Here is a 16,789-nt window from a genome sequence, read left to right as displayed (position 1 = left end):
CATGAACTTGTAATTCCAGTGCTGGGAGGAGGGGACAGAGGCACAGATACCTAAACTCAATTCTGGTATAGACTGACTCTTACTCATTAACTGCAAGTTCATCTAGCTCAAGAAATAGTTCTGCCTCCCCTAACCATCAGAAACCATTAGAAAAATTTGCTTCTTATATTACTAGTACATTGTCAAGAAATTCTATCCTTTACGATCGAAGTAAACACACCATTTTAAATAAATTACCTCTCTGGAATATAAGGGAGTTATGGGCTGGTTCTTGTCCAGCGTGTACAATAATGTAGCTTACCTTTAGCCTAAGGGAGTCTGGGGCTTCCAGAGGTGCACAGGCATCAGGAGAGCCCACCAGCTCTGCTCCCTGAGTAATGATCTTCTGACCCACAGTCAGTTTGCCACTCTTTACAAGAGCCACGAGTGGAGGGTCTAGCTGGGCCCTGACAGCGTACCACCCATCTGTGAGTTCGATCGTGTCCACTTTGTTGGCATCCTCACCACTAGTTTTACCGCCTGAAGTTTCAGACACTTTTGTGCTTGGTGAAATGATGTCAGAAATACAGAGAACAAGGGTTTTTGCAGCTGTGTCATCCCTCTCCAGTATCTTCTTTAGAGCCGATCTCCTGCTGTTGTCAATTTCCACATCGTATCTGAAAAGGAACCCAAGATGCTGATTCTAGCAACTGTACCCCTGAGGGCTCACTGTAAACAAAGCCAGCAGATACTTGAGAAACAGTGGAGCTACTTCACCAGGCTAGAAATGCAACACAGACAAGAGAGCTTGTGGCACTACAATGAGGACAGAGGTTAGTTCCCAGCACACACATAACAAGCTGAGCAGAGTACATGCCTGTAACTCCAGCTCTGAGGTCACTGGAGACAGAGAGACTGCTGGGGATTGGCTTCCATACTAGCCAAGAAAGTGGGAGCTCTAAGTTCAGAGAGAGAGACCGTGCCTCAAAGGAATAGGCAGAATGTGCTAGTGGAGGACTCAAATGCCCTCTTCTGGAGTGCATATCCACACATGCACTCACAAATAAATAAATAAGCAAAAAAATTTTAAAAATCAGTTCATTAAGCCAGGCATGGTGACACATGGCTTTAGTCCCAGCACTTAGGAGACAGAGGCAAAGGATCTCTGACTTCAAGGCCAGCTTGATATACAGAGTCAATTCTAGGATAGTGAGGGGCCACACAGAGAAACCCTGTCTCAAAAAACAATAAATTCATCAAAGATATACTGAAAACATAATTCTTAAGATTATAGCTAGAACACAGACTGAACCAACAACCAAAGAATATGCAGGGGCTGGACCTAGACCCCCTGAACATTTGTAGATGTGCAGCTTGGTCTTCATGTGGGACCCCTAACAATTGGTACAGGGGCGGTCTCTGACTCTGTTGCCTGCCACTGGATCCTGTTCCCCTAAAGGGACTGCCTGGCTGGGTCTCAATGGGAGAGGATGCACTTAGTCCTGCTTGGACTAGATGTCCCAGGATGGGGTGGTACCCAAGGTAGGCTTCCCCTTCTCTGAGGAAAAGGGGAGGGGATATTGGGGGGAAGGACTTGGATGGGGGCTGTTACTCAGAATTGGTTCATACACTACCTTTGTTATAGAAGTCAGGAGCTACACAGGAAACTGCAGACTGGATGACACAGTCACTTACTGCCATCCTTTCAACTTGCCTGTATTTCAGTTGAAGCAGCACTCTTTCTGGGTTTAGGCATCTATTAGCAAATTCCTTAGGAAAAGCAAATTCCATAGCTGCCAGTTTCCATACAATCCACCTGTAATGGTTAGCGACCCAGATGCTAGAAATAAGCTTTGGATCCACACCTGGAGTGTCACACAGAGCCCTGAGCAAAGAAATATACAGTACAATAAAAACACAGAATAATAGCAGATCCCTCAACAGTCACTATTCTCTTGTGCGCAATCACGCAGAAGCTTGTGTGTGTATACACCAGTGTATAGCTTCTGAGTGGTTCATGTCTACGTTCTGAGATTTTCTGGTTACATTACTGACAGTTATAGATTTCTGTTTAAATTTTAGTGCTTATAGTTTTAAATTTTATTAAAGTATACAGTGAAAAAGGAAATGACAAAATGGGAGAATACCATAAGGCAAATTCAAATTCAACGTTCTCCCATAATATATAAAAATATAACCAATTTAAAGAAAACAAAAAACATATTTCATTAAGTCCCAGAATAAATCACATTCAATTTTCAAAAGATTTTAAAACAATGTCTAGTGAACTAAAATACATTTTAACAAAAGAATCCAGATTAAAAAGAAAATGACTAGCAAATTTTAACTTAAGAGTCATAAGGAAAGAAAAGAAAGAGGGAGGGAAAATGACTAGCAAATTTTAACTTAAGAGTCATAAGGAAAGAAAAGAAAGAGGGAGAGAATACAAAGTTAACACAGAATCTCTTTCTCCACACAGCACCTATAAAATTCTTCTTTTCCAGCCTTGCCATCATTGGAGGGGATCAGCCATCCACCATCTGCCAACTGAAAGCCTTTGCCAGCACACAGATCTTCTTTACCAAAATGATCCTGAATGTCAAACTGAAAATACTCAGCGTTTTTGCTATTAACGTTTATGCACTCTTTAGAAACGCCGTATATATAGAGCTGTACAAAACAAACAATAGAAAAAAGTAACAAAAAATTAAAAAGTGAAATATAGACCTAGAATATAAACAAAACTGAACTTATCCAGAACTGTTCACGTAAGTACTAAAATAGTCACTATAGAACAGTTAACTGGCCCAGGAGGATAAAGGAATGACAAAGTGGTGCTTAGCATGCAGAAAGCACTGGGTATGAAGCACACACACACACATACACACGCACAGACAAAGCAACACAAGCCCCCTCTATACTAGAAGCATGTTTATAAACTGCTTGTGTATTCAAGAGTTGGTTAGTTGGTTACACTTTTCATTTTCTCTTGTATCTTCCTGTCATTAAACCTGCCACAAGAAGGCACTGTGGGAACAAGCAGATAAGCAATTTCTGCCTTCTCCAGTGGCAGGCTGCACTTCTTCAGCAGTACATATAGTAAAATGAATGAAACACAGATCAGCACGGCCCCTGCACCAGGCAGACATCCAAATTCACAAAATACTCCATTAAGCTGTACAAATAATGGTGCCATTAACTTCTTTTTAGAGCCCAGAAGTAAAAGTGTAGGACCCTATCAGGTGTTTCCTTCACCCAAGCATGACCAACCAAGTGTCTTTCCCTTCACACAGTGGCTCTGGGGTCAGACCCGTGTGTTGGAACATGACTCCAGGCTGTTATCCTTCAGCTGCTACTTAATCCTCTCTGTGCCTTAGTCCTCTTGCCTGACAAAACGATAATGCACGTCTCTCAAGAGGCTATGAGGCTAAAGTCATCGGTCACTGGGGCATGTGAAGCTAGCTCTAAGAGGAGTGTCCAGGGCACACAAAGCTTCAGCACACACTGTTGACGTCATTGCTGTCACTTCCAGCCTTCTGCTCAGGAACATTCTACCAAACAGTAAAGTCTTCACTAGAATTACATAACAGAACCTCCAGAAAGCAGTCACTCACACTTTAAATCAAGGCTAATGATTAGATTCCCCTCGTGCCTAGCTCAGAGCACTTGCGCCATTTAGACAAGTGAGATCTGGAGCACAAGCAGCAGTTTTGCAGTACAGATCGTTTTGGTACAGGAGGACAAGCCTGGCAGAGGAGGGAGGCTGCCCCTCTGGACTGATGAGCAAGCAGGATCATGTTCATTCTCTAAACAAGACAGCTTGCAAACTCTAGCTAACAGCATGAGGCTTCCCTTAGGATTGCAGTTTACCTGCTTAGGAGAACATGCAGAAGGAGCCCTGTCTCCTACTGCGGCCTGCAGGGAGATCCGGGGCAGAGTGGATGATTTTGTAAGATACAGACTGCCTGGCTGCGGACGGAGATGTCGCCTTTCTTTGTTTTTAATTCGCATATCCTGTAGTTCTCTGGCACTCTCAAGGCTTGACATTAAATCTGTTAAAGGATAATTTACAAAAGTGAAATGAACAGAGTGCTGGTGGCACACACCTTTAGCCCCACACTGGGGGCGCAGGCAGAGGCAGGAGGATCTCTGTAAGTTCCAGGCCAGCCTGGTCCACAGAGAGAGAACCTGTCTCAAAGAAACAACAACAAAAATTATGTATTTACTGCTGGGTGGTGGCAGCACCTTTAGTCCCAGCACTTAGGAGACAGAGGCAAAAGCAGGTGGGTATCTGAGTTTGAGGCCAGCCTGGTCTACAAAGCAAATTCCAGAACAGCCAGGGCTATACAGAGAAACCCTCCTCCCCACAAAAGGCACAGCTTGTTTTATGAAAGATGTGTATTAATTTGTTTTGCTTCAACATGCAGAGAACAGGGAGCCTAATCTCTGTTAAGTCTACAGGTTGAGTAATGAATAGAAGCACATGTAATTGTTTTCAGCTCAGTTTTGGAAGAAAAATAACATGATAAAAATAACTGCAGTCACAGCAGTCTTCGACTAGGCCTGGTGGCCTTCTTGCGTCGCTCAAGCCTAAGCTAACACTGAACTCCTAGCCTTTTTTCTGTTCCAGTGTCTTCATAGCTACGTTTATATAGTTCCCAAAGGAGGCTGTTTTGGTTTTTTTGCTTTTGTTTTTTGAAACAGGGTCTTGCTATGTAGCCCACACTGGTCTGGAACTCACAATGCTTCTGACTCAAATTCTCGAGTGATGGCACCACAGGCCTGAGCACATCATGCCTGGCCTTGCGCTACCATTACATTTGTCTTGTGTGTGCCTGAGCATGTGTGTATGTGTGTGCACACACATGTATATGAAGGTCAGACATTAACATGGAGTATTTTAATCCAATGCTCTCCACTTTGAGACAGGGCCTCTGACTGAACCCAGATCTCCCTATCTTGACTGGGTTGATTGGGTAGACAGCTTTAGGATTCTGTTTCAGCCTCTTTAGCATCGGAGTTGCTAAAAAGGTGTGTACTACACACTTGGATTTTACATGGGTGCTAGAGATCTGAACTCAAGTCTTTATGCTTGTACAACAAGCACTTTATCCACTGAAATAGCTGCAACTCCTGGCTTTTGTTAAAGAAACAAAACAACACAAAATCCAGAAGAAAAGTCACTAAGTAGTTATCTTTGAAAGAAATCATTACAACAATTCGAACCTAATCTTTTCCTTCAGAAAATATGAAAGGTCTGGGGGTGGAGAGATGGCTCAGTGGTTAAGAACACTGACTGCTCTTCCAGAGGTCCGGAGTTCAATTCCCAGCAACCACATGGTGGCTCACAACCATCTGTAATGGGATCCGATACCCTCTTCTGATGTGTCTGAAGACAGGGCATTTATGTACATACAATACATAGATAAATAAATCTTAAAAAAAAGGTTCTGAAATTACTTATCACCACAAAAGGGAGAAAATACTGAGGAAAACGTTAATAGCACAGCAATCTAGTCTAGTGGTTCTTAACCTGTGGGTTGTGACCCCTTTGAAGCTTGAAGGATCCTTTCACAGGGGTCACCTAAGACCATTGGAAAACAAAACATTTACAATTCATAACAGTAGCCAGATTACAGTTATCAAGTAGCAATGAAAATCGTTTTCTGGTTGGGGAATCACCATGACATGAGGAATACATGTGACCTGTATTAAAAGGTCACAGCATTGGGAAGGTTGAGAACCACTGCTCTAACCAAAAAGGGGAAACTAGGAGCAGCAGATGGCTCAGCAGGTAAAAGTGCTTTGTGCACAAACCTGATGAGGAGAAAACCAACTCCCCAAAGCTGCCCTCCGTGTGTGCGGCAGCTCATGCACCTGTACACACACAGAAATCAAGATTTCAAAAATTATTGCAAAAAGACAAAAACCACGTCAAAATGTTACATAATACCTAAAGACTTCTCATATCATACCCTGTGAAAATTCTAGTGGCCTTCAGAGGGTAGTCACCTTTGTTAAACGGACGATCATGGCTGTCGTTCCTGTCTCCCCTGTCTCCATCTGTGCTCTTTTGGTTCTTTTCCTCCAAATTAACGTTCTTGCTATTGAAATGTTCATCTCCGTGAAACTGTGATTTCATCTTGAAAGGCGGGACGAAGACTTTGGTGGATTTGCCTGAATGTCTGGTCCTTTCGGTTCTTGTGACAGAAACGCTGTGAGCCGGTAAGACTGAAACTATAGGACTGCTTGGAGACTTTTCCAAAGCTAAAGGGCTCCAGGGATGCCCTTTAGAGAGAAGCCCTTGAGCAGGTGAGGTAAGATGTGGGTGCTGGGCTCCTTGCCTTTCTTTACTTGAGCTGCATTGGAGAGAGAGTACTTCAGTATGCTTGCCTAGCAACAAACGCACGTACTGTGTGTGCGTGTGTGCATGTGTTGAGAGACAGAGATCAGGTGACTGATTTGCTCTTGTTAGCATTTACACCACAGAACGATACCACAACATCCAAGGCTGTCGTTATTCCTTACAAGTGTGGCCCCTCCTGCTCTGCACCACCCTCTCCTCCCGACCTGCAGGGGGCTTACATGCTAGTAACTCAGTCTTCTCTTCCACTCCAATCCCACCTGTCTTGCTTTTCTTTCTTCCAGATAGTTATACATTTTCTAGCACACATTTCTAATTCATTCTAAATGAGTTAGTTATTAACTTAAAAAAAAAAACAAAGATCTCTTTTCTATGCTATACTAATTTTTTTTTCTTTTTTTTTTAAATCTTACCGGAAGGGTCCACAGGTAACCGGCTCTAGAGACATGTGGTGTGTGAACAATCTTCTGTCTTTTATTGTGCCTAAAAAAAATCCCACTCTACAGTATTAGTGAAAAGTAAGAGGTTTTAGTTGCCATTTCTATTAAATATACATTATTGTAAATGTTCACAAAACGTTGTTAGACACTGAAGTTTTCATTGCACACTATGGATATTTAATAAATAATTATCGAGTATACTGAACTTGCAAACTACTTATAACTATAAGCCAAATAACCAACATTTCAAACCTCAGAGAAATCAGTTTTAAATTTAGTCCTGGTATTAGTATTCATTACAGTTAGCTCATAGCCGGTGTAGATATTTTTAAAGTTTGGTTTTACGAAGGTTCAGAAGCAAAGCTTTAGATAGTATTCATTCTCAACATGTAATTTACGGCTATTAGACCTACAATTTGTCCACTAATTAGGGATTAACTGAGTAAACTGGGATACAGTCACATGATTGATTACTATGCAACCATGCAAATAAGAAATACATTTACATATTCATTCAGCAGCATTCCCTAGCGTTGTACATTGGTAGTGTTATAGCCAGTGACATTTATCTGAGGTGCAATTATAGCTAACTGAAAACGTTTCCGGATACCCTGCTGTCATAACTTGAAATATAGTTGGCATTGACAATTTTTGATAGTTTCTATAGAAACTGTCAAAAAAAAAAAAAAAAAGCAGCATACACTCCCTCCCCTCCAAAAGCAAACAAGGTTTGAAAATGCAGACAGATATAATTATAGAATGTTTATAAAAATAAAGTGCAAACCATGGAGTAAGAGGTAGGAAAACTGGAGAATAGCCTGGAGTGTGTCTGGGGCGGGCGGATTTAAGACTTCTCCAAGTATAGCTTTCTTTTTTTTTTTTTTGGTTTTTCAAGACAGGGTTTCTCTGTGTAGCTCTGGCTGTCTTGGAACTCACTCTGTAGACCAGGCTGGCCTCGAACTCAAAAATCCACCTGCCTCTGCCTCCCAAGTGCTGGGACTAAAGGCATGCGTCACCATCGCCCGGCCAAGTATAGCTTTCTACAGCATTTATGAATGAGTTATGCAAATGTTTCGTTTGCTCAAATGTAAGATTAAAGAATAAGAAAACTGTAGGCTGGAGAGATGGCTCAGCACTGGCTGCTCTTGCAGAGGACCAGGGTTCAATTCCCAAGCACCTACATGGTGGCTCACAACCGTCTCCAGTTACAGAGATCCAATGTCTTCTTCTGGCTTCCACACAGCAGGCACAAACATGGTATATATACATACATGCAGACAAAATACAAATACACATAAAATAATACAAAAAGCCTAAAGCTGAAAACAAACATAATCTGTCAATTCTGCACATGCAGCATTATTTAGAAAGGAAGACGTAGCACAATGATTATTTCTCTAAGGATTTGTAAGGACAAGCAAGAATTGCAAAGAATTCTTTTTAAAATTTATTTTATTATTCTATGTGTGTGTGTTTTGCCTGCATTTATGTCTGTGAACCACAAACATGTCTGGTGTCTGAGGAGGTGGGGAGCCTCCATGTAGGTGCTGGGAATTTAAACCTGGATCCTTTCCAAGAACAAGAAGTGCTCTTAATCACTAAGCCAACTGCCCAGACCCAGAATTCTTTTTGTTTTGTTCTGTTTTGTTTTTCGAGACAGGGTTTCTCTGTGTAGCCCTGGCTGTCCAGGAACTCTGTAGACCAGGCTGGCCTCAAACTCAGAAATCTGCCTGCCTCTGCCTCCCGAGTGCTGGGATTAAAGGCGTGTGCCACCACACCCGGCCAGACCTAGAATTCTTATGCCTCTCTATATACTGTGGATTTGAACCATCTATGTTTATTCTACAGGAAGGTGATTCTATGGGTGATCTGTGGAACAGAGGCTAAGTGCCCACAATGATCTTTACAGGTCCCACCATCAGCACTGTTACATACACCTGTTCACTGTACAAGAGAATATCTGTACAGCCTGTAGAAGTCACACTTATCCTGTGACAACTTATTTTCAGTTTGGCTGATACACAGTAGCTACTTTATTGCTACAGGATTACCATAGATACTGGAGAAAATAAAAAATACTAATTACTCAGATTTGGGTATTCAGCAGTTTTTTTGTCATTTTATTAGAATTAATTTTACTCATCATTATTGGGCATGTATGTGCACATGTGTGTGCACTCATGTATGCATGTTTATGTGTGTGTGGGGGAGGGGGGTGTGCAGAGAAGGTGAGAAGACAACTTCCAGAAGTCAGTGCTGTCCTTCTAAAATGTGGTGTGCTGGGATTGAACTCACACCATCAGGCTAGGTAGTGGCAGGTACTTTTACCAGCTGAACCACTTCAGCAGTCTGAGGTTTTTCTTAAATAAACAAAATAAGGCTATATCTACAAGGACAATAGTAAAATTATTTTTGTCCGAGGTAAAATTTAGCTTTTAAGTAAAAATTAGAATTTAAAGAAGTTTGTGTCTGGTCTGTATATTTTCTAATATTTAAGACTTTTCAGTCTAAGAAGTCTATCAGTGACAAAGGTGGTTAAATGTTGGGTAATAAAGTTTGTCAACTTGGAGCTTGGGAGATGGCTCATAGGAAGTGACTGCTCTTGCACATGACCTGAGCTGAATTCCCAACACACAGCTGAAGGTTACTATACTTCTAAGGACCTGATGGCCCTGGCCTCCTCAGGCACTGAAGTCATATATATGGATACTAAATAGTTTTTTTGTTTGTTTGTTTGTTTTATTTTAAATACAAAAAGTTAAGCCAGATAGTAGTGGCACACAACTTTAATCCCAGTACCTGGGAGGCAGAGGCAGGTGGATCTTTGTGAGTTCCAGGTCAGCCTGGTCTACAAAATGAGTTCCATGAAGCAAGGGCTACATAGAGACACCTTGTCTTGAAAAGCAGACAGACACAGCCAGGCGTGGTGGTGCACGCCTTTAATCCCAGCATTCGGGAGGCAGAGGCAGGCAGATTTCTGAGTTCTAGGCCAGCCTGGTCTACAAAGTGAAAAGAAAAGCAGATAGGCAAACAAACAAACAAGCATTAAAAAAAGTAATAGGAAACTCAAAAGACTGCAATGCAAGGCATCATCTATATGTAGTAAGTTGAAGGATGGAGCCAAATCATGACTGAGAAACGTACACCTCATTTGGTAGCATTGATCATGTGACTTTGATGAAATGGTGCAGGTCATTTACCACTTTCATTAAGTCTATAGTCACTATTTCATAAGCATCTTACACTAGCAATTACAGCTTTGTCAGTGCCCTACCCTAGTAGGCATCATGGATGAACCATCCACATTCCAAATACACCAAAAGTTTAACAATTAAATCATTCTCTACACACAAATGAACCAAGGGAGGAAAGTGTAAGAATAACATGCAGAGTACTTGTTCAGAGAAAAACTATGAATAAAAACAAATTACCATCTGGAGTGCTTTTTGAAGGTGTTAAGGATTTTCCTTTACTTTCTATTATCTTGTCAAATTCATTTAATAAGCTTCTTTTGATTGGGGGTTGTCCTAAAAAGAAAGTTCCATACATATTTGTGGTTGTATCAGTTTCACCTTATAAAAGACTAGATTTCCCCTTTTATAACTAAAGTACTGACTTATACATGGAAAGCAATGAAACAAAACAAAACCCCACAGATAAGTATTACACAGTTAAATTTGCTCATACAGAATGTGACCTGTATAATATTTGATGAAGTAAATCTGTTTCTGGCAGGATGGCTGATAATAAACTAACTTCCAGGCCTCACTCCACTATATGGTAGGGCTAGACAAGAAGATATATAATTATTCTGAGTGAGTCCACAAGCTTGTAAATGGAGCCAATGTCTTTTAAATCACCCACACAAGGGTTGGAATATTAGTTTTGAAACTGATTATGATTGCCAATGTCAACTGATTCAATAAAGATTCTTTCTAGCCTGAAACACTACCAAAACATGCTCACTGTAGATTATTAACCTAATAGTTTCACTAAGCCATTACACATTTAAATGAGAAAGTAGAATATAGTCCAATAGTATTAAGAGCACTGATATTCTCTGAGAGGAACTAGGTTGTTCTCAGAATCCATGTGGCAGCTTGCTACTCTTTGTAACACTTGTCCTAGGGTATCCAATATGCTCTTTTATTGGATACAAGGCATGTACACAGTACAGGGACAGACATGCAGGAAAATCATCCATATATAAAAAGAATTCTGAAAAAGAGTAGGACATTATTTACTATTAAACTGTGTTTAGAATATTTGTGAAGGAAGCAAACAAAAACTAGGTTCTCTGCCTACGTCAGTAACATGTCAGTTTCAATGTTGAGTAACTTATTTTAAATTTTGTGACTTTAAACATGTAATCAATTAATTGATGGATTTTTTGGAGACAGGGTCATGATATTTAAACCAGGCTGCCTTGAATTTAGCAATCCTTCTGCCTTAGGTTCTTGAATGCTGGGATTACAACTATCAAATATAATGCCTGATAGTACTAAACATTTTATCTATAATTACCTTGTGAGAGGCATTAACTACACATTATGGATATGGGAACAGGCTCAGAGAAGTGAGGCAACAAATGATGAGTACAGTAACTAAGTAACTAAGTCATACACAGTACTAATTAAGTCATGGGGCTATACTAGAAACCAGCTTCTAACTGCCAGAATTAGAACTTCTTTACACACATGGGAAATATTAACATTTCACTAGCTTTGTTGAAAATAAAACTTCTTAGCATAATTTCACAACATCAACTAAAAATACACTAAAGATCCTTAAAATATGACTTGTTGGTATAGACTTACAGATATCAAGTTCTAAATCACTGTCCTCTAAACTCCACAGGGGGGAAAATTAGTTTTTAACACTAATACTAGTAGCCTACAAGACTACTGAGGATGAATCACTTGAGAGAGACCAGTAGACCAAAGCAAAAGTAAATCCTTACCCACTGTGTCAACAGCCACTCCTCTTTTCCTAGTTCTCAAATTAAACAAAGTCTCATTTTGGGGGCATGTAAACAGTGAGCATTTGGCATGAGTCTGTTCAGAATCCGTCAGCTCATCATCTTCCATAAAAGCTTTGGCACTCTCCACTGCTTCTGTTTCAAAATAGTTCTCTGACTCTTTGGAGTAATATTCTCCATTTGTTTTCACAGGAACATCAGAAAATGCTTTCATTTCATCAGTTTTTACTTTTATGTTTTGGGGTAAAGTTTGTTCTTTTCCCAAAAGATTAGCCTTACTATGGGATACTTTTGTTCCTAATACCAACCGTGTGTCTTGGTTTCTCCCCATCTGAGAGAGTTGGAGAGAAACTTCAATAGATTGAGTATTGCCCAAAGAACCAGTTTCTTTATAATTACTTGGTAAGCTGGATTTATCATTGTAGGTTTTCTGCAATTTTGAGTTCACAGGGTATTCTGGGGTTCTGTTTTCAGCACAAGGTTGAGGAAGTATTTTTGATACGTCTTCAGGTATAGGTGAATGCTGGAGAGTATGTTCAGTTCTGATCAAATCAAACTCCTCTAACATTCCTTTAACTTTGTGTAAGGCACTTTCTGAAACTGTGACCAGTTTTCCACCTGCAGTGCTAAATCCAGAGAATACAGATGAGTTGACATTGCCTGGGAGGGGTTTTGGGAGTGACAATACACCCTGGGTGTTGTGCACCACAGAGTTTTCTCTTTTCACAGAGTGATGTGACTTTTCATTACCTTCCAGTGACACCATGGAAGATAACTGTTTAGCATCACCATCCATCTCAGAAAACACTTGCCTTGCCTTTTCTAATGAAGCATCTGACACTTGTACAGCTTTTCCACTTGCTGTGCTAAAAATCCCATAAGTGCGTGAAGGATGGACTGCCTGGGGAGGTTCTCTTATAGATTTACTTGTATCCCAAGTTTCCAAACCAACAGGTGGTGTTGCAGCTTTCTTCAGTCCAGACATACTTTGGTTATGTTGTAAAATTTGTTCATTATGAGGACAAAAATTATCCTTATGTGAGTTTATGCAGACATCACCTGAAGAGCTAGGACATATAAAATCCTTTGAATCATCCAATACTTTATGACAGCTTGTCTGGCAAGTGCCTGGTTTACTCTTTCTGTTTTGCTCGACTATTTTATTACAGTTATCTGTGACTATCTCTTTTGTTCTTACAGTTTCTTGTGAATGAGCTGTAATAAACACGAGTGAGCCTACCTTACAATTCCTTGAATCCAGCAGAGATGAGTCAATGGCTACATCTTTATTTGCATGTGGTGAAGTATTAGTCTCCAGTTTCTGAACACAATCTTCACTTATAGTTTGTGGGTGCAGATTTCTTTCTTTTGTAGCAGATACTCTGGGGGAAATGGTATTGCCTTCAGCATTCTTCATGTCTGGCGGAACGTCAGAATCAATTTTATTTTTTAAGAAATATCCTGAATCATTATGCATGTCATCATGATGACAAAAACTAGAATGGGATAGATAGCTATGACACACATTAGGGTCACTAAAGAAGGTTGACACTTGGTTTTCAGAGACATGATTTGTATCAATTTCAGTTCTGATAATAACCAAACTATGTTCATATGAGGCATTTCCTGCAAAATTTTCTGTGTGTTCCTTTACACACTCAATTTTGATAGTATTTCTTGTTCCAAGCTTATCACCCTGTTCTCTAAGCCATTTTCTGCCTTTGGATAAAGACTCTCTGACACAAGTTTTCCTTGTGTCCTCCGTATAATATGCCAAAGCAGAATCTTCAGTGACTGGGTAAGAGGACTGACAAATACAGCAAATTCTAGGATTCTTTTCTATATTACTTTCTATGTTTTCTTGTACTTTGGAAGAGGTACCATTTGATGTTTTGAGATTTTCAGTTTGCCTACACATATGATAATTTTGCTGAGGTAGCATTTCAGTCTCCTTAGAGACAAAGTTCTGCATTTCTTCACATTTTGAGGCAGTTACTTCTATTTTCTCATATGCTAATGTAAGTTCTTCTTTACTGTCCATACTGTCCTTCAGGGGTTTTGATCCTTGATGACTAAAATTGGCAGTTTTCCTAACATATTGTGTCTCATCAAAAAGGTTTTTCACTTTGTCCAAAGATTCCTGCATAATTTTGACTTTTTTCCCACTAGCTGTATGAAAACCCAACAGAGTAGGTTCTTTGATACTTTCTATTTCATATTCAGGATGCTGCTGATCTGGTAACTGACTGACAGTTCCAATTGGGAAATGGTCTTCAAATACCTTTTTAATACTGATTGCTTTCTTGTGACATGAAATATGCATTTTGTCCTTATTTATGCCATGAGGAATTTTAGAATTCAAAGAATCTGAAATGACAGTCAATTCATCTGTTTCCTGATTAAAAATATTCACACTTTTATTTAATGACTCTTTGGAGACTCTGGTATTTTTCCCACTTGCAGTCTGAAAGGATATATTAAACTCTTTTATATTTTGTTCCATCTTATCTGAAGGTAATTGTTTTTTATCTGAAGATTTCATACAACACGTTTCCTCAGCTTTCATAATTTCCAAACATGTTAAATCTGATATATTTTCCTTAATTTGTGTGTTTTCCTCTCTCACATATTGGGTACATGACTCAGGACACTTACTGCCTTGATCGGCAGGTAAATCACTGCCACCTTTATGAATATAAACTGGGCCACTTGTACTTGACTTACTACCATCGGAGTTTTCTAAATTATAAGTATTTCTTTGAGAGCTAGTATAGTTATCTTCATGTTTTGTATTCTTTATGTATTTTTCAGGATTTTTGCCAACAAAAATACAGGTAGTCATTTCAATATTATTTTGTAATGTTACTTGGCACTTACTAGATTTCTCATCAAAACTTTTATCAGTGTTTTGTTTCTTTATCTTAAACACTGAAGCAACAGAATCATGGTGTGCACTTGAAGAGAATCCTCGTGGTCCTACTTTTGCCGAAGGCTCCTCACTATTTTCAATGTCACTGAACAGTTTCATAGCTTTTCTCAGAGCCTCATTAGACACACTAAGTTTTGTGCCAAGAGCAGAACAAAATCCTCCAAACTCCATTTCATTTATATTTGGTAAAAAACAAGATGTATTTTTGTTATAAGTGTCTTCTAACAGGTGAGGAAAGCTTTGTTTAACTCCAGCTGAACCTTCAAATTGCTTGCTGTGATCTGTCTGACCTACAGAGGGATCCACTGGGAGGTGAAGATCATTATCTTTCCACTCCCTAGAAGCAGTACTTAAAACAACCATCTGGTTTCCAGGCACTTCAGATGTATTCTGTGCTATGTGGCTTGGCTTTCTGAACTGTGTGAATTCAAACTGACTTCCTGATTCTTCCAAGATAGTAGACAGTTCTGTAATTTCTGCTTTTTGGCTGGGCGTTAAATTATTTGAATGAAAATCTTGCTTTAACATCTGAGGTGTTGTGTCAGTATCTTCATGAGAAACAGATGATGAACTATGAGACTGTGTAGATACAGTAGTAACTGATTTCAAATCAAATGTATGAGGTTCACTTAGTTTCTTCTGGTTTGCTAATGGAAGGGTATTAACAATGTCAATACAAGCTAAACTAGTAGGATACTGTTCTTCAATATCTTTGAAGAACATTTTACTTTTCTTGACATTATGCTCTGAAAGTTTTATTTCTTTATTGGAAGCTGTTCTGAAGCTACCTCCAAAATTATGGTTCAAGACTGGATCCAAGAACCCCGACCATTTGTCTGAATAATCACTGTTCCCATCTGATTTCATATTCAAGGAGGAATTTGACTTGAAATCTTTGTCTTCGGTTCCTTTCTGATGCTGCTCTATATTATTTCTGCTCTTCTCTGTATAATCATGGACCACAGCTAATGAATCTGAGTCCTTTGTAATCAACACTTGGGCTGCATGCGCATCATCTACATCTTCATCTACTGCCATGGGAGAGTTCTTGAGACTAGGCCCTTTTGTGTGGCTGAGGTCTTCTTCCTGGAGTTCCACTGAACTTCCTAAGTCAGGCTTATTGCTGTCATTGGTTACTTGAAAAGCAAAATTATTCCCGTTGTCTGGGAAAAGTTCTTCAGAGTTCATATTGACTGCTACTTCTGAAATAAAAGGTGAGCCTTTTTGGTCCTTCTGTATGACTATTTTTGCATTTTGATTGAACTGTGACTTCACTGAAGAGGCCATTTCTATTATATTTTCACCAGGTGGCAGAAGCCCAGGGGTTTTAGAATTTTCACTTAAGACACATATTTCATTTACCTCCAAGATGTTTTTGCTTAGTTCAGTATTAACTTTACAACTCTCACATTGCAGTTTCTCTGGCATTTTACACATTTTCTCTCTAGAAACCATGACTGCCTTTGACAGAGGTGGCTTTGAGCTGGGAGTTAATTTAAGAGTACTTGTTCCGTTGTGGTCACCAAGAGGGTTTTCCTGTGATTCAAAGCTAATGCTGCTGAGTTGCACTGCTGAAGGAAGACATGCTGAAACTAAGACTTTTTCTTTTCCATTGGAAACTTTTGGACTTTTTTGGTCATTTTCACATGTTCTTTCTGGCAAGCATAACAGAAAGCCAGCTTCTAGGGCTGTATATGGCTGTGTTTTTTCTTCAACGACTATTGCTTCTTTGTCATTAAGATCCTGAGATATCAATGCATGAATATAACTAATTTCTTTACTGGTAGCAGTCCCAAAAGAGTTGGTCAAGGATGGCTCTTCAGGATCATTCGGTAAACAGCTTTTTTTGAGAGAAGAATCTGGTATACCTATGCATAAGAAAACAGAGTGATAGGACAAGTTAGAGTATGATTAATTGCATCCACTCAGTGCTTTTCCCAAGTTAAAGTGTTTAAAATAAGAAGTACAAGAAGAAAGCTGGGCGGTGGTGGCGCTCCCAGCACTTGGGAGGCAGAGGCAGGCAGATCTCTGTGAGTTCGAGGCCAGTCTGATCTACAGAGTGAGTTTCAGGACAGCCAGGGCTATACAGAGAAACCCTG

The 16,789-nt window shown here is 39.8% G+C and overlaps 1 protein-coding gene and 1 non-coding gene across 3 annotated transcripts in view; one reads left to right on the top strand and one right to left on the bottom strand.

Annotated features, from left to right (window-relative positions):
* The window catches only part of Brca2 (BRCA2 DNA repair associated), a 44,428-nt gene that overhangs the window by 14,280 nt on the left and 13,359 nt on the right, over window positions 1–16,789 (bottom strand). For both annotated transcript variants that reach the window (XM_021162873.1, XM_029477704.1), the window contains exons 11-18: window positions 11,744–16,558; window positions 10,215–10,310; window positions 6,757–6,826; window positions 5,992–6,338; window positions 3,850–4,031; window positions 2,462–2,649; window positions 1,694–1,864; window positions 302–656 (exon numbers count right to left, since the gene is read on the bottom strand). In XM_021162873.1, the coding sequence (XP_021018532.1) occupies window positions 302–656; window positions 1,694–1,864; window positions 2,462–2,649; window positions 3,850–4,031; window positions 5,992–6,338; window positions 6,757–6,826; window positions 10,215–10,310; window positions 11,744–16,558 (6,224 nt within the window). The remainder of the gene's footprint in view (window positions 1–301; window positions 657–1,693; window positions 1,865–2,461; window positions 2,650–3,849; window positions 4,032–5,991; window positions 6,339–6,756; window positions 6,827–10,214; window positions 10,311–11,743; window positions 16,559–16,789) is intronic.
* LOC115031257 lies at window positions 7,313–7,453 on the top strand. The gene has a single exon (XR_003836857.1). It is a non-coding gene; the product is annotated as a U4 spliceosomal RNA (small nuclear RNA).

Source organism: Mus caroli, chromosome 5 (assembly GCF_900094665.2).
Source record: "Mus caroli chromosome 5, CAROLI_EIJ_v1.1, whole genome shotgun sequence".
NCBI lineage: Eukaryota > Metazoa > Chordata > Mammalia > Rodentia > Muridae > Mus > Mus caroli.
This window is presented reverse-complemented; position numbering and strand designations above follow the sequence as displayed.